Source organism: Zeus faber, assembly GCF_960531495.2.
Source record: "Zeus faber genome assembly, chromosome: 5".
NCBI lineage: Eukaryota > Metazoa > Chordata > Actinopteri > Zeiformes > Zeidae > Zeus > Zeus faber.
In genome coordinates, this window is record NC_137192.1 from 34,184,797 (window position 1) to 34,210,826 (window position 26,030).

Sequence of the window (26,030 nt, forward strand, 5' to 3'; positions counted from 1 at the left end):
AATGTAATAATGTAATGTAATGATGTAATGTAATAATGTAATGTAATGTAATAATATAATGTAATAATGTAATGTAATAATGTCATGTAATAATGTCATGTAATAATGTAATGTAATGTAATAATGTAATGTAATAATGTAATGTAATAATGTAATAATGTAATGTAATAATGTAATGTAATAATGTAATGTAATAATGTAATGTAATAATGTAATAATGTCATGTAATGTAATAATGTAATGTAATAATGTCATGTAATAATGTAATGTAATAATGTAATGTAATAATGTAATGTAATGTAATAATGTAATGTAATAATGTCATGTAATGTAATAATGTAATGTAATAATGTAATGTAATTATGTAATGTAATGTAATAATGTAATGTAATAATGTAATGTAATGTAATAATGTAATGTAATAATGTCATGTAATGTAATAATGTAATGTAATAATGTAATGTAATGTAATAATGTAATGTAATAATGTCATCTCCAGAAGGTAGAACGTAGTATTTTTTAACGTGTTCTCCAATTCACCAATAGGTGGCGGTATACACATCAAGACCTGCCGGAAGTGCGCCGCTCTCCATGCGGCTCCGTGCGTCCCTGAGCCGGTGCAGCGTCTCCACTCCTCCGTTGAGCTGAGTTGCCTTCAGCGCGTTCACTTGTCTTCGCGGAAAGGATAAAGAATCCGTTCGGCGTCGGACTCTCATCGAGCTGAACAGCATCGGCGTTGAAAAGCTGTTTGACGGCGTAACGCTGCTTCTTGTCCCGCCTGCCATCCATCCAAGCTAGCTAGCTAGCTAGCACCAGCTAGTGTTACCAAGCGTGGTAGCACTTCAGAGCATAGGACATTAGCACTTTAGCTCCTTAGCACTTCAGGTCCTGGATGAAAGGTGCGCTGGATACCACCATGATCAAGGAAAACAGGTGGAATATTCCTCCTAACGCCCCGGCCTGCATGGAGAGGCACCTGGACTGTGCGCAGTACCGGGCAGGTAATGTGACCAGAGCTGGGTGGAGGTTCAGGGTGCGCGCACATGTGCAACTAGTGGAAGATAATTGTCTGCGGGTACCGAAAATGTCTCATTAAGTTAAACGAACGGTAGTCCTCGGGATCGGAAGTCGTTAATAGTCTTAAACTGTAAACATATAGGCAACAGGCAGTAAATGGTCTTGGTCTTAATGTCAACAATAAACATTTTGTCTTTGTTTTAAAACACAGGTTAGGGTTTTCAAATTGTGTGTTGCAAGCAGAATTCTGCGAAGAATGTGGTGATTTATATTTGATAATTGTGTGTGTCTAACGTTAAATACAAGTTTGGCCCCATGCAGATGTATGTATCAATGGAAGGACAACAATAGAACGAACATACCCTTACACAGAACCTGCAATACTTTATTTTATAAGAGAGAGATATGTCCAAAAGTCTCACATTTCATAAAGAATTAAAAGATTTAACTGTGATACCCGTAGACACCCTGGTCCTTAATGTATTTATATAAAGTATTCAAAGATTTGTTCAACTTCTGGGCAATTCCCTCAGATTTTGTGCCATGGAGATGCTCAAGTACTATTAGGGATGTAATGAACCAGGCATTTCACTTGGTGAAAGCTAAACTACATAGCTCTGAGGTGGACTGCATGAAGTTCAAACTGATTCTCTTTGGCACAAGTTTCTGTTTTCCCCTCTTCCAGATGGCACTCTGCTGCTGGGTGCATCCAGCCTCACCGGCAGGTGCTGGCTCGGGTCTCTCTGGATCTACAGCGAGCCGGGAAAGGCTCCCAATGAAGGGTTCTGTAAAGCTGGAGTTCAGACTGAGGCTGGCGTCACAGATGTGAAATGGGTCTCCGAAAAAGGCGTCTTGGTTGGATCAGACTCTGGTGAGTAGATGATGATAATGAATCCGAGCCAGATGATGAAACGTTGATGTGATTTGTCAGGTCTGAGGTTAAATCAGTGGTTTGCAGGTGCCCTGGAGCTCTGGGAACTCGCAGAAGACGAGCGCCTGCTGGTGAATCGCTTCACGAAACAAGAACATGACCACATTGTCACCAGTGTGAGCCCAATCACTGGTGCAAACAGCGCTGTCACAGGGAGCATGGACTGCAGGTTTGATTCCTTATTTTCCCAATTTATAACAGCCACGAAAGTAATATTTAAATTTTGCAGTATGTTAGCATTACAATTGGTGTCCTAGATCTAATATCCTAAATCACTTTTCTCTATAATATAGAATCAAAATCTGGGACCTTGGCCAAGAGACAGTGGTCACTACATTCAATGGTAAGAGGAAAACATATTTTTTCAATGACACGACTTGTGGAATCAGAAATCAGAATCAGAAATACTTTAATAATCCCAGGGGGAAATAACTTCAATGGGCATCATATATATCCCTCGGATATTGCTTGGATTTTTTTTTTTATCTCTTTGGCCTTTTTCGGGCTAAAATTAACTGTATCATGACAACCGCAGTACACGGAGACACGGTTGAGGTGCCGTTAGAGCCGGGACGTTTCAGGTGCTTTTGGAGCAGAACTTAGTGGAAAAACCTGTTGTAATTTTACCGGAAGTAGAAGAACGCTGGCGTGATTTGACTTGGCTTTAGGAGTGGGGCGCTCTGTGACATCGTCATCCGAAGTTACCAGCTTTGCCTCTCTGAAGTCATTCACATGCAGCTACTTGCGCCTTGAGGACTGCATAGCATACACAGACAACCCGAGCTGGCGCTGCGTTAACTGTGAACTTTGAAAATGAACTCCTGTTGCGTTTCATAAAACACCCAAAACTATAATCGGTCACAGAAGGCGTTTTCACGCCGCAGCAAGTTCTAAGAACCTTTGGAGGAACAGTCCCTTTCTTTTGTGTCTGCACTGCATGATCCAGGAGCGATCGTAATTGTCAAAACATTGTTCTTGGGGGACATTTAAACTAAACGACACAAGAGGAACATCCAGTGACACAAGTGCAATACAATGTGTTTACAGAACCTCGGTAACCTGTAATACATGCCTAACATGACTAAACTGGACCCTGTGTATTGCTACCATTGATTTTGGGCTTGGTTATTTTCCTTGTTTCAGTCTCACTCTTTGTCCCTACACCATTGCTTTCTAACGTTTACCACTCTAAATAAATATTCTGCATATTGCTTTCTCAATTTTGGCAACAAAAGGCATTAAATATTATTTTATTAGATATTTTATCCAATGGATGTTTTTATTTGTTTACATTTTTATATTTGCTATTTTATTTTACAAGTCATTTGCTTTCCCACCATCTTTGAAAATTCATGAGAATGCATTGTTTGTAGTGGCATAAGTGAATGAATGTGCTTCCACTTGCCTCCCTTTACCTTTCCTACAGCACACACAAAGCCGGTCACGTGTGTTTCATGCAGTCCACTAGATGACTCCCTCTTCCTCTCCTGTGGACAGGTGAGATGTTTGTTAACGAGTCACCATTTACCTCCTGTCCTTCAGGAATGATGTACCGGCCTGTTTTCAAATGTGGCCAAGACAAACTGAGGAAACAGACTGATTCGATTTGTATATAGTTGACCATAGCATACGGTGTCTTGTATTGTGCTTGACCTCTTAACTTTTCTCTCCCAAAGGATGGGCGTCTCTTGTTGTGGGACAGGCGGAAGCCAACCAAACCAGCCTCTCGATTAGGTGAGCCACAACACCCTGTACGGAGAAGTGCAGACTAGGGTTGGGCGATGCGTGAAAATGTTCCTACCGCCCGACAAAATAATTTCCGACGCTGATGTGGAAAGTCTCCGATCTCCATCTCCGCTTTGGATCATTTTTTTTGCAAGAATCATCCAATAAAAAAATAATAATAAAACACTGGCAAAACCTACGCCGGGCTCAAGCGTCAACAAAATCCAAAGCTTGAAGCCGATACAATCGACTGTGTGGATAGTAATCAAGCTTCTGATTGGCTGAGTGTGACGTCAAAGCCATGTGCCAAAAGTGAGGACTATCCAATACATTAAACAGCACATGTGATTTCACCAGGAAGTAAATCACACAGGCGTGACAAATGCCATTCAGTGGCGACACACTAGATTCGATTTTTAGATTAAACCACTGCAACTGCACAGAGTACAAGTACTGAGGCAACGAAATGCATTTCTCTGCATTTACCCATCGTAGTATCTGACGTAGTATCTAGGAGCAGTGGGCTGCCATAGAGCGGCGCCCGGGGAGCAGTTAGGAGGTTAAGTGTCTTGCTCAAGGACACATCAGCACGCTACCAAGAGGAGCCGGCGATCGAACCGGCAATCCTCCGATGACTAGACGACCTGCTCTACCTCCTGGGGCACTGCCTCCACTAGGTTTTAAAGACAGGTTAGTTGCCGAGTTAAATTCTCGAGGAGACGGCATTAAATTAGCAAAATTAAAAGGACAACAATCGTGCAAAAAACAACTGCCGATATGTTTGTCCAATCGCCCAAGCCTAGTGTAAACAGTTATTGCTGGTGCTTTAACGTATTATTATGGAAGCAGAGCTAAACATGGTTACTCAACCGATAAGTAAATGGTGTTACTATACCTCATGCTACTTTTTTTTTTTTTTTTTTATAATTATTTAGCTCACTCAACCGGCCCTCATTCAGTGCCTGTTGGTCCATTAGCCGCAATCCAAATTCCTGCTCTGGCATGCTGTTCTCGCACTCTCTTTGTTAACAACACATTTAACTTGGCTTCCTGTGTCAAATGTAGAGTCTCCGAAGTGCTGCCCCACCTTTGTGACTTGGCACCCCCACCACAGGAGCACAATAGCTTATGGTAAGGACCAAAAGTAGTGTGTGCTGGCTCTAGCAACAGCTTGGATCGGCAGAGTGTGTGTTGATGATGCTTGTCGAACCTCAGGTGATGATTTGGGCAGAGTGGCGGTCAGGGACTTGCAGGGAACGGGGTCAACCCAGACGAAGGCCCTTCACAAGCGCAGGGTCAATGGCCTAGCCTTCTCAACACACAGGTAAACCAATCAGTGTCATTGTGCGGTGGTCTGTTACGGCTACTTCTACTCCCAAGTCGTTAAAAAAAAAAATACCTTCTTTCAGTGCCCCCTTCCTCGCCTCCATCAGTGATGACTGCTCCCTCGCTGTGGTGAACTCTGAACTTACAGAAATGTGAGTCTGTTTACTCCACCCAAAACACTGCAGAGTTCAAATGTAAGAACGGTGTTTTAACCCTTAGACGTGTATTTTTTAACAGATTAAGGGACAGGCAGCACCAGGACTTTGTCAGAGGTGTATCCTGGCTCCACGGGGGCTCAGACTCACTCACAACCGTCGGGTGGGACCACCAGGTTCTCCACCATACAGTGGGTACAGCCACCGAAGCTCAAACCGTCCCGTCTTAGAGCTGCCAGTCATCGCATCATCTCAACAGGAATGGCTTTTTATTCCTTCCTCCTTGGAGGGAGGGAAAACTATGGAATGTGTATAAAAGCTGCCTGGTTTAAAAAGGCACAACATCATGGTTAAATACTGTGACATTATTCGCAATACATTTAGGGACATTCTACACAGTCTGGTCTTTCAATCAAGTTTCACAAATACTGTAATATGTCAGTTTTTTGACTCTATGCTCCCACTTATATTTGTAATAACACTCGGTGTAATCCATTTGAAATGCATAATCAAACAATAAAGTGTATTTCAAATTCTAAAATGCAAGAACTTATTGTTTGGAATTTTGGAGTTGCTTTTTTTTTTTTTCCCCCAATTTTAGGAATCCTAACATTTTGCAATATTACATCCAGTTTACTACATTTTGGGATTAATGAGAAATACCTAAGGAAGTGCACTCTGCTGAGCGGGGGGGACAACTTGCCTTATTAGCCCATACTCCAGTGCTTCCACGTGAAGCTGCTTTTCTTGCTTTGGTTCAACTGAGGAGTGTGTTGATATCTGAAGAAGGGTGACCAGGCATCTCTCTTCACATTGTACTGCGCAGCATTTTCATCCGTTGTCCCACATATCGAGACAACTTCCCACGTTTTCACTGCCTCTAGTTTTCAAAACTCAAAACCACTGCAGGAGAAATACTTTTCAGAAATCTGGATTTTATCTGACTGCTGTGAAGAAAGCAGGGAAGGCCCTGGTCACAGGGCTGCGTTGGATGTAAGTCACTGCACAGGTGGGTCAGGTGCAGCTTTTGACCTGTCGCCCTCATTGCGACATCCTCCGGGTAAAACCATAAAGTCACAAACTACACTGATTTAGGTGGAACATATGCAGGAGGGGAATGCAGCTACAACCAAGACTGGGGAAATGACTTAGAACTGGTTGAAGCCGGTGGAAGGTGATTCGCAAGAGTTTTTTTGTTGTTTTTTTTTGGATACATTTGCAAGAATTTAAAACTTTTGCACATGGCGGAGTACACCATGACGTGACACGTACCATGAGGCTCACAAAGGGCAAAGCAGAGAGATGTTAAGAGGCAGAATAAAAATGTGTATTTTTTTAAGTGAGAGACACATCAAACATTTTAGATTGTCCAACACAAACATACTCTTTGTCCCACATTTGGTTTGTTGACATCTGGACACCCTAATGTGTGTGTGTGTGTGTGGGGAGTGGGCAGCCAATTAAGCAGTTAACAGGATTACCTAAGTGATTTGTCACCGACACCTAAACTGTTCAATGCATGGACTTTGATCTGGTCCTCTGGGAACCTTAGTTGGCACCTTTAATTTAACATATTTGACGTAAACATGTGTTCTGTTCAGAGTTTTAGTAGTACTTGTTTATTTTTCTTTTACAGAGTAAATAAAACTAAAAACCTTAAAGCAAGCACACTTTTATATATCCCTTTAATATGGACATACATTGGAATAAATACATGGAACTATTTTATACACAAATCAACATGGCATATCAACACATGCATTTAGTAATAGTTATTCTGAAAATTATGTGTAAAATTGGCAAAGGAAAATAAGTAAAGGCTTTGTTCCAAAGCTGGAAGTGACGTAATGCACATGTAACAAGAATAATTTACAATGTTGATTCTGTGTAATTACACCACGAACCCAACATAAAATGTAATCAAAATCCTCTTTCCACTTAACTGTTAAAATACAATATTTTTTTTATCCACAGCAGCATGGGTGGAATAAATCCACAGTAAAATATTTACATATTCATAAATACCCTTCAATGTGTCAACATTTTAAATCAATCTGAATATTTTCAACCAGAAGCCTTTTATTTACAAGATTTACTCAAAAATAATTTTCTCTGGGAACTATGAGAGAAGAAGGCAATATGTACATTTATACCGATTATACTGATTATACATGTAGTAGCTGAGAAAAGCAGTCCAACAGGGGCCACCCTTTCTTTATAGAGGGGGTTACAAGTAAAAGTTGTTCAGAGTTTGTTGTTCTTGTTGAAAGTGCCTGGGTTAAACCGAGATTTAAAAAAAATTACATTATACAGCTACGTTTCACACTTCTAATGCAGGCTGGATCAAGTCCTTTGCATCTTTTTAGATTGGATAACACTTAATTCAACCCAAGGGGAAAGATATAAGATACAGGTCGAGGCCTCTTATACATACAAAGACTTCATCTGATCAAGGTGGCAGAAAGGAAATAATGCAAACAAACAAAGTAGTACGAGTATTAGATATGTATACAGAGCAAATATACACAATTGCGCCTTCATATGGATAAGACTTCAGCATCTCATGAAGAATCCCCTTTACTAACAAGGGTGATGGGCGTTTTGCTTCCAGGTCGCACTGTGAAGGTCATTCCATATTGCTGCTGTGACGGTGCTCCATTACTGGAAGAAGGAACAGAATTTGCTGGTTATTCTAATGATCTACATGGAACACCGGCAACCTTTCCAAATGGGCCTTTGCTTCTCTAACAATAACAAAGCTAGTAGGTGACCAGAGGAAGCCTTACCTGGTGGTAGATTTGGGCGCCAAATTATTGTTGGCCTTTAATTGACTCTCCAACTCTGTCAAGTCAAGAGTTGTTGTTTTGCTCGGGGAGATGTAACTTTTGCCCTGGGGTGTGGACCTGGGGACAACTGGGATCTTGGCCCCCTTGTCACACACGGAGGATCCCCAGTCATCACAAGCATCGCTCTCCGTCTCTTGCTTTGGAACTATTTTGTGGTCCATTTCCACCATCCTCTTTTGCAAGATGCTTAAGAGCGTGGCCTTCTGAGCCGAGAGGGGGGAGGGCGGCTGGGCAAATGGTGCCTTCGGCTTGGTCTCCAGGGGCGGCTTTGGGTCGGCAATCACGGGAGGTGGGAGCAAAGGCGCTGCTGGGGGTTTAGGTTTTGGCGGAGGGGATGGGCCTCGACTTACTTTTGCTAAAGGTGCCTTATTCGCAGGGGGGTCAGGCGGAGGGAAAGAAGGGGGTGACATTGGATCTAAGTCGATGTTGGCAAACTCTGGTGGAGGAGGGAGTAAAGGCATCGGCCCCTCTTGTCCATCGGTCTCATTCCATGCGCATTCAGGGCGCAGAGGGTCCCGCTCGACAGCTCCCTTTAAGCTGCTGGGAGACTGGGATGTAGCTGTCGACCTCCCACCGAGAGCTGGAGCAGCGGACGCCGACGCCGAGGCACCGGGTTGTCTCGGATTCTGAACTGCGGCTGGAGGTGTGGGCTCCAAAGAACCGACAGACTTTGGGCTTCCTCCCGGTCCTCCCTTCGAGGTCAAAGAGGAGCGTGAGGTATATCGAGGAGTGACGACAAAGGAGTTGGGGCTAGAGTCGCTGTGGTGGATGCTTGCGCTTCCCCCCTCGTTGCCTTTCTCACTGTTTTGCCGTGACAGAGTGGATCGCTGTTTCTCTCGCTCCTTTGCTGCCATCAAAAGGGCAAAGGGAGAGGCTGCGGCCGCCTCTCGGGTTCCACTTGCTTCAGCTCCCTTGAGGTTACGCAGCTTGCTCTCTATTAATGGACTGAATCTGCGGTGCTGGTTGGGAGACTCTTCATGCGTCACCGGGTCACGTTCGGGGAAGACATGAGCGTCGGGCCCCTTCTGGAGCCGAGGGGAAATTAGAGGCAGCGAAGGACAGACGTTGTGTTTTCGTGGTATTGAGTCAGTCTCGTCTTTGGCTTCTGGCTTTGGCCGGAGCTGAGGCGTGTTTGAGGGACATTTCACTCGGAAGTTCTCTCTCAGCTCTCGTACGTCTTTGTCCAGTTGGGTTCCATTGCTGTTTCGACAGACTGGCTTGGATGGTGGAGCCGTAGACGGAGCTTTTCCATCGGACTGGACAGGTACTGGGCTCGACCCACCAGCCCCAGAGTCTAAAAACAGAACGATCTGCTTGGGCCTTGTGTCACGATCCGCATGACCCCCCAGAAGGGAGGTTTTGGGAGCATTGTACAGTTTAGCTGCGTTCTGGGGATTAAAGCTGGAGGGTGTGGGTCTCCGGGCAGAGGGAGATGGAGGAATATCTCGGGGCAGGATGTCCATGATGGGGACAGAAGACAACCGAATGGGCTTGGGGGGCGGGGCCTTTTGGCGGGGGGTTCTGTGTTGCTTTTCAGGGGGGGGCATTGGTGGGGCAAATTTGGGGGGATCTGAGACATCCAGGATCTTGGTTGGCGGCGGGCTAGAAATCGACACTACTGTGGAGGCACTAGAGCATGTGGAGGGAGGCTTTGGAGGTGCCATGGGTGGAGGCTTCAGCAAGGTCAAATCCTCCTCCATCGCCAGTGAAGGAGGTTTGGGAGGCGGCACGGGAGGTGGCTGGCCGGCTGGCATGGCCGCACCGTCCAGGTCACCCATAAAATCTGGTGGAGGTAGGAAGTATTGTGATGGAGGGGGCGGCGGTGCCATAGACGGAGGAGGAGGAACTATAATTTCTCCCTCCACCGGGTCAGGAACAGATATAGTCGATCCATCGGACAGATGATCTCCATCGACTGTAAGTCAAGACAAAACGATGAGGGACTGCACTTAAAACATGAAAAGTTTCCCTTTGTAATGCATCTGACACTTTTCTAGCACTTTGGCACGACGGAGATGGGTAAATTAAGGAGCGAATCATATCCAAAATGTAGGTTTTATAGCACGAAATACCGGACAAAAACGGAATGCAAGTCATGACGTACGTTTGGAGGACAATCGGTCGGTAATCTGTAAAAAAAAAACTTTACTTTAAATCATGTGAGAAGGTGTTCTTGCATCCCCAACCACTGTTACTCTAGCTCATCGAAACATGTGTCCATTCATAGGAGAAAGAATGAGGAACACAAGCAAAGCACGGGGAAATATCCATTTTAGAGTGACTTACTACACAATCACATGTAGGTACAAGCAATGACCGGGCAAATGGCGGAGAGAATGAAAGTCTCACGCAGGATGCTAAACCCTGCTGATTAATAAGCTGTTATATCTTCCAAAAAAAGCATTCACTCCCAGTCTGTAAATAATGTGGGTACAGCCTCTCGGACACATTAGAAATAGGCATTGTGCAATAGTCTGGACAAACATTTACCTGCCCTATATATATCAACCATTTATTGAAATCCCCTGTGGGGCGGTGCAGACTCGCTGAAAGCCACAAAACGCTGGCGGTGCTTGAGGGTGTGACTCATTGTCAACGCTGACCTCACCAGGGGTCCTCACTGAGCCACACACATAGGCTCCACTACCTTCTGTACTGTATGTAGCATACTGTACTGCATACTGTACTGCATACTGTACTGCATACTGTACTGCATACTGTGTCACTGTTCTGGGTTGTTCGGTGTTACCGTATTGCTGCGCCGTACTGTTGTATACTGTGCTGTATTATCCCACAAACACTCACTTCATTCACATGCCACTTTAATGCACATATCTGTATATACATAATTGCCCATCCCATATCCATAAGCCTATTCCCTTTATCTATTCCATTTTATTTTATTCTATACATTTTTATTCTATAAGTATTCGACTTACTGTATTACATTTTAGGAATCAGTTAGTTGGTCTAGTAGAGAGAAATTTTCCTAGGACATATTGTGTTTTATCACCGGGTGCGTTGCATTACATTTCACTGCATATATGTATGAAAGTATGTACAGTATATGTATGAAAGTATGTATATGTATGTGACGAATAAACCTCTTGAATCTTGAATCTTGAATTGAGCTGCGGGCTGTGAAACACACACGGGGGGTGGCTGTTCAACCGCTGATCCTCACCTGAGCCATTGGTCTCCGGCCCGCCGGGAGGAGGGAGGTCGGGGACTTTGGGGGTTGGCACAGCAAACGCGTACATACTGTCGGATGACGACTGCGGGAATAAACAATCACAGACGGACAGGGACAATTTACATTCCACGGCTCCGAGCCCAGGGAGCTCAGTGCTGTGAAAGAAGGGCGCACGCTATGAGGTAACGCGAGCATTCCGTCGCGGCGGCTGGGTGAAACACTTCCACCGACGTGCGCCGGAGCTCGGAGTCACCCAACCTGTTTTCGAAAACAATGGTGGAAGTGCTTAAGCGTGTCCAAATGTTAAGCCACTGAGGCCCGAATCAGTGTCAGCTTGGACTTGGCACCATGAGGGACTTGGTACACGATTCAATTCAAAGAGACATGTTTTGAAATGTAATGTAACTTTTCACAAATTATGTGGTTCACACTTATTTCCTTGTATAGATCCCGCATTCAATTCCACACTAACCCCGGAGGCCCGGAGGGAGAGGTGACGAGTGAACCTTGAAGTCGGGTCAAGCAACTTGTAGGCATTTGATAAACTCAGTTGTTTCTTTATTTACACTCGGCCATTTCACCTTGTAGTCGCGTCACGCACTGGAGTGTAGGAGGCGTTAAATGCATTTGGCTGCTTCTAGGTACAAATCAGTGGGGCCGCCGGGTTCTTCTGGCTGCCCCCTGGAGGAAGGACGGCCGGGATGGGAGAAACGCAGAGGCTGAATTTCTCCGGCCACCACTCCCTGTGTGTTTGTGTGTGTGTGTGTGTGTGGGTGTGTGTGCATGTACGCGTGTGTGTGTGTGTGCGTATGTGTGTGTGTGTGCGCCTGTGTGTTCGGAGAGCGAGAAAGAGAGACTTTCTGTTCTCATCTCAGCCCAACTCTGCCAAAAATAAACACAGACTGTGTTGGCACAATACAGGTGCACGGGGCCGAGCGCGGTGCACCGCCTTCCGCGGGACGGGGAAGCATTTTAAACAGCCCAACTCCCAAAGGGGATTCATTTTCAAACTCTCCAAGTAAACTTTCTGCCTTTCCTTCAAAACAAAATCCGAGAGGACGTGACAACAATCACTTTCTCAAGTCTGATAGTTAAACACTTGGCGATAAAACGATGTTGTTTACTTTCCGGTAGACGTCTGGGACACCTCTTTGGGGCTGTAATGCTGCTAATCCATTATTTCTAAATCACGTCAGACAGCATTTTGAATTCCTCTCGTTATCAATATTATATTACAAATCCCACCCGCCCCACACCCACGTATATGTTGTCGGCAAATGCATGATTTTATTTTATTTTTTTACCTTCCTCAACAAGAAACTACATTTTTCGAATTACCTTTTGTTAATTAAAAATCGACAGCGGCAATCTGAGCAACGCTGCTCAATACACGGAAGTAGTCACAAGGGAGACCTACAGTACAGCAGAAAACTGTTGAGATAATATTTTACTGTCGTTTCCGATCCCCTGTAGATAAATAAATCGTTTCCGAAACCGAGGGGATTCGGTTTTGGGTCGCACGACACTTTGACAATCTAAGCGGCTTCAATAGCCGGCTCTGACGGGAGTGTGCGTCACGTGGGCAGGTAGTCGACAGCTCAGCCATGAAGGTGTGAGGCCAGGAGCTCTCAGACGGATTTAGGACTATTTCATTTGAGATGGACCTGGAGAGCAGAACAAATCGGAAAGGACAGCACAGCAGCTGACCCTACATATTCTGTGGTTCACTGTTTCAGGTGGAAAAAAAAAGTAGTTGCCCCTCTGTCATGCAATGGTGCATCTGCCCGTGTCACACCTTGGATAGAAATGTGTCCAGTATTTACTTATCAAGGCCTTGGGAAGGTATGCTAGTGCACAACAGACGCACGGGCGTGTCCTTTTCGATGGCGCGTGATCCACCTTCATTTCTTCCGTTTCTGATTCTGTGAGTCACTTTGAGCCGTGCAGCTGTGCAGGCTGCGTGACGCTGGGTGTGTCGCCTCCAACACATGCCACAGAGGGAACACTCCCCACGTCAGAGGTGTGTCAACCACCCCGATGACTAAAAGTTTTCGGCTCGGCCAGCACAACCTAAAAAATAAGCTCCGTGGCAACAGAGATATACATCCCAAACCCCGTGGGAGGGAAAAGGAAATCACTCTCCTCCCATTCATGACCAGTTCAACCTCCGACTCGTTTTGTGTATTTTGGGCGGAGAAAAAGAAGAAAAACATTGCCAAACTGAGACTACTTGTTGCGTCGTTTAACAGAAGAACCCAGTGATATTTCTTCCAATATCAATATTATGACACGTTTATTATTAAGGTTTCCTGAGCGATACTGACCATGTAGTGTTTGACTGTGGGTCTGGAGCGCACTTTGGCCGTGCCGCTTTCAGGAATTGCTGATGAGTCCAACACCAGCTCCACATTATCTGAGGAAAAGCAACGAAAACAAAAGTCGAGCCAAGTTTCTTTATATTACCCTGAAAAACAGTCCCGAAGGGTGTCACAATTAAGCTTTGCGTTTCACATAGGAATCAGCGTTTGTTCCCCGACAGGCCAAACATGCCTTGCTTGTCCGGAAGGTCTTACCCCTTCAGATTTCACCCAAAGCCCTGAGAATAATAAACAATTTGAATGCAATCGTATGGGGAATGGTTCGGCGTCAGGCATGGAGCCGCAAACAGTCCAAGATCAACAAGCGGTGTTGATTTAAAAAGGCGTCACGCGGGGGTCAAACGGCACCAAAGCCGGCGGCGTGGAACTGTTTGTAAGACAACAGCAACTCAGTGGACCTGGAGGGGTTTTCAACGTCAAGAGGCTCCAGGAGGCCGATCTGTCGTGCAACTTAACAACCAATCTGTCAGACCTTCTATTGTGACGCTGTGGAAAAAAAAACATCAGAGAAGAAAGAAGCGACTGGAGGGGGTTGTTATTACTTGTCAGTCAACGTGATGTATCACTATGGTCCACTATGCTCTTCTGTTGACAGCCTAATGGCTAAATCCAGGCAAACAGGGGATCGGATTTAATCACTTTTCAGAGCAAGCGTCTGGTGTAAGAGAGTTTTAAATATAACCAAATAAACAGCAAGAGGCTGTGTTGAGTTCAACTCATTAGAACATGAGTAGATGAGTGGCACAATTCCACTGCTGATCTATTTGACATTTTAGAGCTACGCAGTGCAGTATAGTGAGACACAGGTCTAGTTTCTGAGTCATACTGGGTGGAAGGTTATACTAACAGTCCAAATAATCTGTTATTTAATAAAATATTAATGTATAATTATATGGTACTGTAAAACACCATTATACCTTCACAGTGTATTGCCCATCCCTCTGTAAAACTATTTAAATTGTTTACGAACATTTTTCGTGTATGTTTTACACATTTTTCTCCAATGTTTTTTGGAGGTCATTAAGGAGGTTCACTTCAAACCTTTACGTTCCTTTGTCGCACATTCCAATGTCAAGTATGTTGCCGTCGCATACCGAGCTGACGAGAGAGAAGTGTCCCTGAAGGGCACTCGGTCTGCAGGGGAACAGTCTGCCTTCCAGCCACACGGAAAATAAACTCAGTCCCCAACCAACCAAGACTGTTTCCAGAACCAGGAAGCGTGTGTTTTTGGTGGTCTCCTTTCAAACTGCACGAGGCGCAGTAAGTCGGTGGAACCGTTCCACCTACAGTATGTTCACAAGAGACTGTGATCGAGACGACCAAAACAAAGACACAAACTAATGAAAACGGATGTCTCAGTATATGGCAGATGGTACTGTATCTCTAGGCCACTGGATCCACCAGTTCTGTGGGGGGTCGATAACATGTCGAGCTACATGTTATTGATTCTGTGACATATCAGCGGTCAATAAGATGTGGTGCTACACATGATCAGGAACATGGGGGAGGGTTCTCTGTGGACAGACCCTCTGCAGCCGGTTTAAAGTGAATCCACCACCAAAATGTCCCAATAGCTGCTTTTCATGTTCACTCCTGGGTCCAAATTCTTCATTTACCTACCATGCATCTGCTTCATTTAACTACACAAATGTCCCCTTATTGTTTAGCATGCCTCTTTATGTTGGGAATAATTACATAATAATAACAATAATAACAATAATAAAGTGGTGAATAATAATAACAATAATAATAATAATAATAATAATAATAATAATAACAATAATAAAGTGGTGAATAATAATGATGATAATAATAATTAAGTGGTGGATAATAATAAAAATAATAATAATAATAATTATTATTATATATATATATATATATATATATATATATTATAATTATTATTATAATTATTATAATAATAATAATAACCTTTATTTGTACAGCACCTTTCAAACAAAACATGCAACTCGAAGTGCTTCACATTAAGCCTATTAAATGGTTGGAATAAAAAAGGATGAATTTAACTAAAAAAAAACAAACAAAAAAAAAAACAATGAGCTGCGTCACACGTTATTTTCTTGGCTGTAGTTTTCAATAGTTAGATATCCCAAAACCGAAAAAGAAACGTCAGTAATTTGTATTTGGAGCCAGTTTTTCGGTGTTAGTCTTCAGGCCCAGTGCAGCCGGGCTGGCCCGGGGCTGTGTGCGCGTCCTGCGCTCATGTAAACCGTGGAGTCTCGTTCAAGTCTTGGATAAAGTGATAAAAGTAATAAAAGTATAACTGTGACTTCTACTCACCCATCTCCTGGATTTTGACACCGGTGTCGAAAAGAGACTTGTTCTTTCGACCCAGAAAATGCAACGCCCCCCTTTTCATGATGACTGAATAAGATCCTTGTGAACCAGGTGTTTATTGGTATTATTGTCTGGATGCTGAAGCTCCATGGGCGACAGGTGCACACGCGGCGCGGCCGGGTCGAGTCTGTTCCCGTGATTCGGAGCACCGTCGGGAGGCAGAAAATGGAGCCGGTCCCTCCCACCGCCTTTCACTGGCTCCATTAGAACGGAACAGGTGAGGCCTCCAGCCCCGCACCTCCACCCCCCAGATCCGCACCTCCGCCCCCCAGCTCCGCACCTCCATCCCCCAGCTCCGCACCTCTACCCCCCCAGCCCCGCCCCTCCATCCCTCAGCTCCGCACCTCCACCCCCCCAGCCCCGCACCTCCACCCCCCCAGCCCCGCACCTCCACGCTCCAGCTCCACACCTCACATTCCTGCGCTCAACTCACATGTGTAAGAAAGGGAGGAACTGCTTTGTTATTTTTAAGTATATTTACACTTTTCACTTTATATTTATAACACAAATCTGTATTCAAATGTAATCAACATTTAAAATTATATATATATATATATATATATATATATATATACACATGTAAAATGTTCCTATTATGACATATACATAATGTAATATTTCAATTAATTGTGTATATTATTAATTGAAATTTTAAACAAATTACATATATAATTAATGTCAAATGAATTGTATCATTTTCCTATTATGGTATATACATAATTTTCAATTGTAATTGATTATTTATATAATTAAATTAAATGTCATAAATATATATACAATTTTCCTATTATGATTTATAAACAATTGTTATTTAAAATAAATGAAATATATATAATTCATTTTACATTTATATATGCGATTTTCATATTACAATATATATATGATTTAACATTTTGATTGATTATATATATAATACATTTAAAATTGTTATCAATTATATATACAACATTTATTTGAAATGAATGATGATGATATATATTATTATTATTGTTATGTCGTTTTTGAACGGCTACCTGGGGGGTTCAGTAGCTCCACCTCCTTTGGTCACTGACACGCAACACGCGGCTGCACGTGGCTCAATTCTCTTACGCCGTTATCTCAAAGTTCTTCGCGCTGATTGGTCCGCTTCGTGTTCCCCCGTCACGTGTTTCCGCTTCATTTCCGGCGACAGACCGCGAAGACGAGCGGAAGGGGAGGAGCTTCCCAAACGTCTCCACGTGCGCGACGTCCTGACGCGATAAAGGGAAAGCGCGCGATGCTGCCTCACCGACTCAAGCACACGTCATGTGTCCGTTGTCTGCGGCACACGTCATGTGTCCGTTGTCTGCGGCACACGTCATGTGTCCGTTGTCTGCGGCACACGTCATGTGTCCGTTGTCTGCGGCACACGTCATGTGTCCGTTGTCTGCGGCACACGTCATGTGTCCGTTGTCTGCGGCACACGTCATGTGTCCGTTGTCTGCGGCACACACCTCCAGGTGAACAGGCAGAGTAAGACTGTCACCTTTTAACAAGACATTTCTACTGTCACCTTTTAACAAGACATTTCTACTTGCAGAACAGACGCAGGAACAGAAACGCACAGTGTAGGACCTGCAACCTCTAGATGATCATTTACCCCAAACATATGACGTTTATACACATATGTTATTGACAATGTATAAAACATGAGGTCAACGATCAGCTCAAACACACCACATCAACCAAACACTGACTGTGCAAACACACAAATAAAAACGTAGCATTGATATAATATATCAATGCTACGTTTTTATTTGACGTTTTCACAAAGCACATGTGTGTGAATGGAAGTCATTCTGAGGCAGAGAGGAGGAGCAGGAGGAGCAGGGGGAGGAGGAGGAGCAGGAGGAGCAGGAGGAGGAGCAGGAGGAGGAGCAGGAGCAGGAGGAGGAGCAGGGGGAGCAGGGGGAGGAGGAGGAGCAGGAGGAGCAGGAGGAGGAGCAGGAGGAGGAGGAGGAGCAGGGGGAGCAGGAGGAGCAGGAGGAGCAGGGGGAGGAGCAGGAGGAGGAGGAGGAGCAGGGGGAGGAGGAGGAGCAGGGGGAGGAGGAGGAGCAGGAGGAGCAGGAGGAGGAGCAGGAGGAGGAGGAGGAGCAGGGGGAGGAGGAGGAGGAGGAGCAGGAGGAGCAGGGGGAGGAGCAGGAGGAGGAGGAGGAGCAGGGGGAGCAGGGGGAGGAGGAGGAGCAGGAGGAGCAGGGGGGGGGAGGAGGAGGAGGAGGAGCAGGAGGAGCAGGAGGAGGAGGAGGAGCAGGGGGAGCAGGGGGAGGAGGAGGAGCAGGAGGAGCAGGGGGAGCAGGGGGAGGAGGAGGAGCAGGAGGAGCAGGGGGAGGAGGAGGAGCAGGAGGAGGAGGAGGAGCAGGGGGAGGAGGAGGAGCAGGAGGAGGAGGAGGAGCAGGGGGAGGAGGAGGAGCAGGGGGAGGAGGAGGAGCAGGGGGAGGAGCAGGAGGAGGAGGAGGAGCAGGGGGAGGAGCAGGAGGAGGAGCAGGAGGAGGAGGAGCAGGGGGAGCAGGAGGAGGAGGAGGAGCAGCAGGAGGAGGAGCAGGGGGAGCAGGAGGAGGAGCAGGGGGAAGAGGAGCAGGGGGAGCAGGAGGAGGAGGAGGAGCAGGGGGAGCAGGAGGAGGAGGAGGAGGAGCAGGGGGAGCAGGAGGAGGAGGAGCAGGGGGAGCAGGAGGAGGAGGAGGAGGAGCAGGGGGAGCAGGAGGAGGAGCAGGAGGAGGAGGAGCAGGGGGAGCAGGAGGAGTAGGAGGAGGAGCAGCAGGAGGAGGAGCAGGGGGAGCAGGAGGAGGAGCAGGAGGAGCAGGGGGAGCAGGAGGAGGAGTCCTGGATGTCATGGATGCCGTGTAACTGTCAAATTAGATGAGATAAGATGAGATGATTATATATATATATATATATATATACACACATACATACTTACATACACACATATATACACATACATATATATACACATACACACATATATATACATATTTACAAATACACACATATGCATATGTGTACATACATATACAAAAAAAACACGACTGTACCGGATAAATGAATAAATAAAAGTTTTTTTCAGCACAAAAGAGCATCAATGTTGAAAGTGCTGGAAGTAACGACACAACGACGATTAAAAACACACTAGTGGCAGTAACAAGTACTACCTGCAGTCTCTGCGGCTCCTTGTTCACAATATAGAATATATACAGTGTAGTACCACTGACTGAGGAATGACTGGATGTGGTTGGTGTTCAGAAACATGTTTATTAATAATGACAACAAAACATCAACGGGGGAAAAGTAATGACAATAACATTGGACATAACAACGTCAAACGAAATCTTTGAAAATCACGGTCAAACTGAAGACGTTGCAGTCAAAGGTTGAAACGTCTTGTGTACTTTTACAAATCAACGTGGACAACGTTTACATAAAGAGGTGGAGCAGCATGTGATCTGAGAAAGCAGGTTAACTGCAAAGACGCAGCTGAAGAGCCTCCACCAAAGAGGATCAAGAATCCTTTAAGCTGCCCCCGCCACGTACCACCACCTGAACACCACCCCCTGACAGCCACCACCAGCTGAACACCAGCCTAACACCACCAGCTGAACACCAGCTGAACACCAGCAGCTGAACACCAGCAGCTGAACACCAGCAGCTGCACACCAGCAGCTGAACACCACCAGCTGAACACCAGCAGCTGAACACCAGCAGCTGAACACCAGCAGCTGAACACCAGCAGCTGAACACCAGCTGAACACCAGCTGAACACCAGCAGCTGAACACCAGCAGCTGCACACCAGCAGCTGAACACCAGCAGCTGAACACCAGCAGCTGAACACCACCAGCTGAACACCAGCAGCTGCACACCAGCAGCTGAACACCAGTGGCTGAACACCAACAGCTGCCCACCAGCAGCTGAACACCACCAGCTGAACACCACCCGAACACCACCACCCGAACACCACCACCTGAACACCACCAGCTGAACACCAGCTGAACACCAGCTGAACACCAGCCTAACACCACCAGCTGAACACCAGCTGCACACCAGCAGCTGAACACCAGCAGCTACACACCAGCAGCTGAACACCACCAGCTGAACACCAGCAGCTGAACACCAGCTGCACACCAGCAGCTGAACACCACCAGCTGAACACCAGCAGTTGCACACCAGCAGCTGAACACCAGCAGCTGAACACCACCCGAACACCACCACCTGACCACCAGCTGAACACCACCAGCTGAACATCAGCTGAACACCAGCTGAACACCAGCCTAACACCACCAGCTGAACACCAGCAGCTGAACACCAGCTGAACATCAGCTGAACACCAGCTGAACACCAGCCTAACACCACCAGCTGAACACCAGCTGAACACCAGCAGCTGCACACCAGCAGCTGAACACCAGCAGCTGAACACCACCCGAACACCACCACCTGACCACCAGCTGAACACCACCAGCTGAACACCAGCTGAACATCAGCTGAACACCAGCTGAACACCAGCTGCACACCAGCAGCTGAACCAGGTCTAGAGACGGAGCCTCTCCCTCTAAGGAAGCTCTGCAGCAGGGCAGCGGTGGCTTGGTGTTGTCAGCCTGTTCAGTATTTGGGGAGATGTTTACAGTGGTTATGTAAGAACTCAACAGTTGTTGACGTTTCATCATGTGCACACCTGACACAATAATTATTTTTTACTGGTGTGGATGGCTCAAAATCTCATTCAACATATTTGTACTGAATGTGTGTTTTTCTCCTGCCGGACGTCACATGAAAGCCTTTAAATAAGATTCATCTTCTTGTTTTTTTGTTGTTGTTTTTTTAATCGAGCGTGGAAGTCGCGGTGCCCGTTCGGACCGTCTGCTGCACCCAAACGTTGGTTGTCCCGGAGACGAACATGACTGGTCCTACCTGTTCCTCCATCCTGTGTGGCAATCCAACGTGCCTCACCGATTTTAGGGGGGGAAAGGTGTAGAATGCCCTCACCTCCATTCGCCGGGTGATACTCGTGAACCTCCTGGATCTGGGCCGGCCGTCGTGCGTGGCAGGAATTCTTTGGACTGGCTTTGGTTTTGGGTGCGTTCCCACGGGTGGAGCAAACCTTCCCAAACAATGTACATGATTTGCTCACTAGGCACACTGAGCGCGGAGTATTATATGAACGTGACCTTTCTCCTCATTGTATACGAATTCATAACCACAATCGTCCTGAGATCATCACAACTAAGAATATGGGTTTAGAAACCTGCTGGCGTCGATAAAAAAGGACAGTATTTTTATTTTATTTTCATTTGACACGATAGAGTCAATAATTGTAATCCAGGGCCGAGCACAGATTGGATTCAGATGTAACTCACGTGCTATACAGATTATTAATGACCGGTGTATAAGAAGGAAGTGCATGGTCACGGACGTGTGAGACGTCTGACGTCATTGGTTTCCAAATTCAAAAACATAGATTACTGATTGTTTTTTTGGGGGGGTTTTTTTACGTTAGTTTTGTTTTGTTTTGTTTTGGGTGGTGGTGAACATGACTTGATTTGTTGATGATTGTGTCCCCAATTAATAATAGAGCAATAATAACCATTGATGAGCAAAAATCTCCGTCACGCAATGTCTCCGCACTATACGATCCATGATGGAAGGCGAGAGGGAGGGAGAAGTATTCCCGGTTGTTTTGATAGACCCTACCACCTCTGACTACGACTGTTGTTTACGTTTTCTCTTTAGCTGCCATATGGACAGCAAGGCAGGGTCCGGCTCCAGGCTGATGAGACATCGGGGAAAATGACCTTCAATGACCAATTGAGAGGCAACATTACTGAGTATTGTCTGAACCTCACGCATCGGTAGTCCTCAGTCGTTGCCCAGATTCGTTTGACCGTTCATTTGGCCGAAATGTTGCCCCGTGTGTCATCAACCTTCCCCTTCGGCCAAAGAAAAGGACCTCAACTGTCCAATGAAAGTGGTGCCGGTCGTGGCGGTGCCTTCCCCAGCAGATGGAGGTGCTTACGGCGGAGCTCCAAGATAACCTGGTGGCTGACGTGCTGCAGCTAAAACCAGGGTAAGCGGAGGAATCGCTTAAGACAAGGCTCGAGGGATTTATGGCTTTATGGAGGCGCTGCGACCACGGTCTCCCTCTAATATTTTCAGGGCCTTACACAACGACACCTCCGTAACGATCTGGTTTCCCGGCGTTACGAACATTTTCTCTCCGTTTTGCTTGAGTCGGCGATGTCACGTAGCGCAAAGTTAATACCTACTGGGGTCTTCTAAGTGTAAAACCTGTCATTCCTTAGCGCTGACTTTTCGCTTTCTCCTAAAGTGCTGATGTGCGCCCTGCAGAGTCACTTGTTCCCGTCGGTGTCAGCGGAAACCAGGCCGGCGGACTGTGGGACTGGAGCCCCTGGTCTGGGGCGGGAGGCGACAGCGACGGGGGAAGAACCCGCTGGCCTCCATTTAAACTCCCTGCTCTTCCCCGCCAGAGCAGGAGCGCCTGCACAACTGACTCTCAGCGCTAATTCCCCGGCGCCAACACCCACACTTGGATAAAGCCCACCGCCAACCTGCCAACCCTCCGCCAGACGTAATCAGGTGGACCGGGGGGCTTAGAACCTCCCGGTCCCCACCACCGTCCCTGTAAGGCTTGGGAATAATAAGAGCAGCGGCCGTCGTTTCTCATGGGGGACAGTCCTCGAGCATCAGAGGCCAACGTCTCACAAATGGATGAAAATGAACTGTTATGGAACAACAATAATAAAAAAATATATATATTAATAAAATAATATAGTATTTATTCGCCTGTGTAGGTTGGAAGACAAACAGATATATACATTGATTTATACTTAGACATCAGTCCTCAGGTTCTTCTTCGTAATTATACACTACAAAATGCACAGTTTTATCAGAGATTGTCTTCAACTTTGATCGATATTACTCTTTTGGAATAACATATACGTGGTCATAAATGGTAAACGTAAACATGAATGGTTATTTCATGAGCTGAAACAATATTGCACTGAGGGATGTTTTCAGCTGACATGTTTATAATGGCTTTAAAGACTTACTTTAGGAGCCAGCAAAGAGGATTAGAACTTTTGAGCTTTTCAGACGCACGTACAGTGGCTCTGATTGGCTGGTTGGAACTCAGCATCCCGCTGCTGGGAAAGTGGTTTGTTTTGACATTTTCAGCAGCTGAATGGACACGGTCAACACTGGACGCGATTTTGTGAAGGTTTTTTCTTCTGATTCTCTTGGTTTATTTGGATAATTATCATGGGAAACAGCAGCGGAGCTTCTCTCGAGGAAATTACCACCTGTGAGAGTCACCAGTGGTACAGGAAGTTCATGACTGAGTGTCCATCGGGACTTCTCACCTTCTACGAATTTAAGAAGTTTTTTGGCCTAAAGAATCTGTCTGAGAAATCAAACGCCTACGTTGAGACCATGTTCGCAACATTTGATTTGAATGACGTAAGTATGCAATTCATAATCTTTCAGTCTCAAGTTAAACTGTCAGTGATCTAAACAAGCCAAATTTTTTATTATTTTTATTAGTATTATAATAAGTATTATTGTTGTTGTGATTATAGAAATACTATTATTATTATTATTATTATTATTATTATTATTATTATTAATAATAATAATAATAATAATAATAACACCAATAATAATAATAATAATAATAATAATAATAATAATAATAATGATAATAATAATAATAATAATGTGATTATAGACCTCTTATTATTAATATTATTGTTATTATTATTATTATTACTATTATTATTATGATCATTATTGGTTGCTGCATGTTTGATCCTTATGGCATCACAAGGGGAATTTATTTTTGTGTCATTCTTGTTTAAAGTCTAGAGGAACGGACTTTAGCCAACTAAAAGGATCTTTGGTGGTGAAACCAGTGCTATAAGCAGTAGTATATTCCTTTATCATTCCTTCATTATTTCAAGAACAACAAATACTGCTAATTGTATTTAATACCATTTTGGTATTGCTCTTACAGCATGAGTAGAAGAAAACCCCACGTGCATGCAGTGAAAGAAGGTGACCTTGCTGTTCCGTATGTGAACCAGCGACCACATTGTTCACGCTCTGCCATCTCCCGTGCTGCAGGACGGCTTCATCGACTTCATGGAGTACGTAGCGGCCCTCAGCCTGGTGCTGAAGGGCGAGGTTCAGCAGAAGCTGCGCTGGTACTTCAAGCTGTACGACGTCGACGGCAGCGGATGCATCGACCGCGAGGAGCTGCTCCTCATCGTCAAGGTGAGCGCGGGCGTCGCCCTCCCCTGTCACGGTGAGAAGCTCCGCACGCGGCTCAGTGACGACGGGGGCGGCCGCGGTCGCCGCTCTCAAACAGCAGAAACGTGCCCGTCCGGAACACGTAATCCCATATGGGCTTGGAGGAGGCTGGGGTCAAGGGTCACGTAGCCCTCGGGTGAAGGGCTTAAGCTCAGGTGACACCTGCTGGTTGAACGTTGTAGCAACCCGTCATGTCAGCTTTTAATCTTTGTTCTTCTCCCACTTGACTTCCAGTCCATCCGTGCAATCAACGGATCTAAGAACGAAATGTCAGCAGAGGACTTCACCAACATGATGTTTGACAAGATCGACATAAACGGTGATGGTAAGTTTCTCTGGACTACTTTCCTCGTTAACATTTATTCTTAATAATATAATATAATCCAGCTAAAGATGCGATACACTGCAATAAAAAAAATCAAAAAATATCTAAAAAGAGTAGTGCAATTATTAATTGATATGTTTGTCTTTTTCCAGGTGAGTTGTCCTATGAAGAGTTTGTGGAGGGGATCCGGAACGATGAAATGCTCCTGAAGATGCTGACGGAGAGCCTGGATCTAACACACATCATCCAAAGAATTCAAGGAGAGTTGAAAGAGAACTACTAGTCCTGCAGCCTCCCGGACTACATGTGTGAACGTGCCAAAGTGGGATCGGTGTTTTGGAAACCTACAGATGTGAAGAAGTGACCAGTGCGGCTGACTCTCAAACTTTCTTTGAGCCAGTGTTATAGGATAAAGGATAGTTTCTGCATTGTTGTGTTTTTGCCAATCTCCATAAAGACTTTTTGTACGACTCAACAGCATTGGTTTCATCTGTTGCCTGAATATTAACTATGAACTGAAACTTCTACAATTTCTAAAACTTCTACAATGCAGTGAAGGTTATATTTAGCATTTCCAGCAATACACACTGCACGTCAGTGGCCGAGGTTTCATATTAATAGAATACTACTGATGCTATAGAAGGAATTATTATTTATTTTTTTGATGCATTATGCATTGTTAAATATCTGAAATGGGGTAGGGGTAGTAAGATACACAGAAAACAAAACACAGTGGTTATTTATAACCAAGCGTGATGAGCTCAGTAGTGAATCACACTACATCATCACACCCACTCTGATATGACTGATGCTGCATAACCTGACTTGGCTTTTATAGTGTAATTGATATCAATGTACAGTATACTACCACCATAAAGCTTGGACAACGTTACTTGAAAGCAGTTCCATTATGATAAATTCTATAACCTGTTACATCATCTGATTTATTGGCTTCACCTTGATCTGCCTAATGTACTTCTAATGCATTTAAGTAAGCCTGGGTGACTACTCTTGAAGCTACATATCTGTCTATATGTGTCGAACAAAACATAAGAAGTTGCCCAGGATTATTTTATTTTAACCCCCTTGTATCAAAAATATTTTTAGGTTTTCAAACATTTTGTTCAGCTATAAAATATTTGCTAAACATCCTCAGAAGTGCGGCTCACTTTACACAAAAAAATATGCTGTAATCCTTTAAGAGCCATGATCCTGGGAGGCCAACAAAAAGGTGCCAAAAATATATATTACTAAATACACACTATACACATTATTTTGTAGGACAGTCTAATTTGATGTGGTTGGGTGTTGGATGTCGATATGTGGGTATGAGTGAGAAAGTGCAAGGTAAAATGATTCATTTCCATCTTATCATTGCAAAAATCATATAACCAGATGAAATGTTGTCAATATATGACTTTATGGTTATTAACAACCTGATAAAGCA

At 44.9% G+C, this 26,030-nt stretch overlaps 3 protein-coding genes across 3 annotated transcripts; 2 read left to right on the forward strand and 1 right to left on the reverse strand.

Moving 5' to 3' along the window:
* The first annotated feature begins 614 nt into the window (after window positions 1-614).
* On the forward strand, window positions 615-5,679 carry wdr77 (WD repeat domain 77). Its single transcript, XM_080000006.1, has 10 exons — window positions 615-1,001; window positions 1,703-1,888; window positions 1,976-2,117; window positions 2,242-2,291; window positions 3,375-3,445; window positions 3,625-3,682; window positions 4,739-4,804; window positions 4,889-4,997; window positions 5,083-5,151; window positions 5,237-5,679. The coding sequence occupies exons 1-10, from the start codon at window positions 893-895 to the stop codon at window positions 5,382-5,384; spliced, it is 1,008 nt and encodes a 335-aa protein (XP_079856132.1). The 5' UTR covers window positions 615-892; the 3' UTR covers window positions 5,385-5,679.
* A 1,186-nt stretch (window positions 5,680-6,865) lies between these two features.
* LOC307230732 (uncharacterized protein) lies at window positions 6,866-15,951 on the reverse strand (the record flags this gene model as incomplete). The annotated part of the gene is made up of 5 exons (XM_080001169.1): window positions 6,866-7,815; window positions 7,941-9,915; window positions 11,185-11,275; window positions 13,518-13,606; window positions 15,873-15,951. The coding sequence occupies 5 exons, from the start codon at window positions 15,949-15,951 to the stop codon at window positions 7,716-7,718; spliced, it is 2,334 nt and encodes a 777-aa protein (XP_079857295.1). The 3' UTR covers window positions 6,866-7,715.
* Window positions 15,952-23,211: 7,260 nt separating this feature from the next.
* On the forward strand, window positions 23,212-24,866 carry LOC307230733 (guanylyl cyclase-activating protein 1-like; the record flags this gene model as incomplete). Its single annotated transcript, XM_080001170.1, has 4 exons — window positions 23,212-23,409; window positions 24,073-24,222; window positions 24,493-24,583; window positions 24,736-24,866. The coding sequence occupies 4 exons, from the start codon at window positions 23,212-23,214 to the stop codon at window positions 24,864-24,866; spliced, it is 570 nt and encodes a 189-aa protein (XP_079857296.1).
* Window positions 24,867-26,030: the final 1,164 nt, after the last annotated feature.

Bases quoted from the DNA above. Each gene is read 5' to 3' on its own strand.
- wdr77 (XM_080000006.1), top strand. From the start codon at position 893: ATGAAAGGTGCGCTGGATACCACCATGATCAAGGAAAACAGGTGGAAT. The intron at 2,118-2,241 runs GTTTGATTCCTT...TCTATAATATAG, and splicing joins ACAGGGAGCATGGACTGCAG to AATCAAAATCTGGGACCTTG. The intron at 4,805-4,888 runs GTAAGGACCAAA...GTCGAACCTCAG, and splicing joins CAGGAGCACAATAGCTTATG to GTGATGATTTGGGCAGAGTG.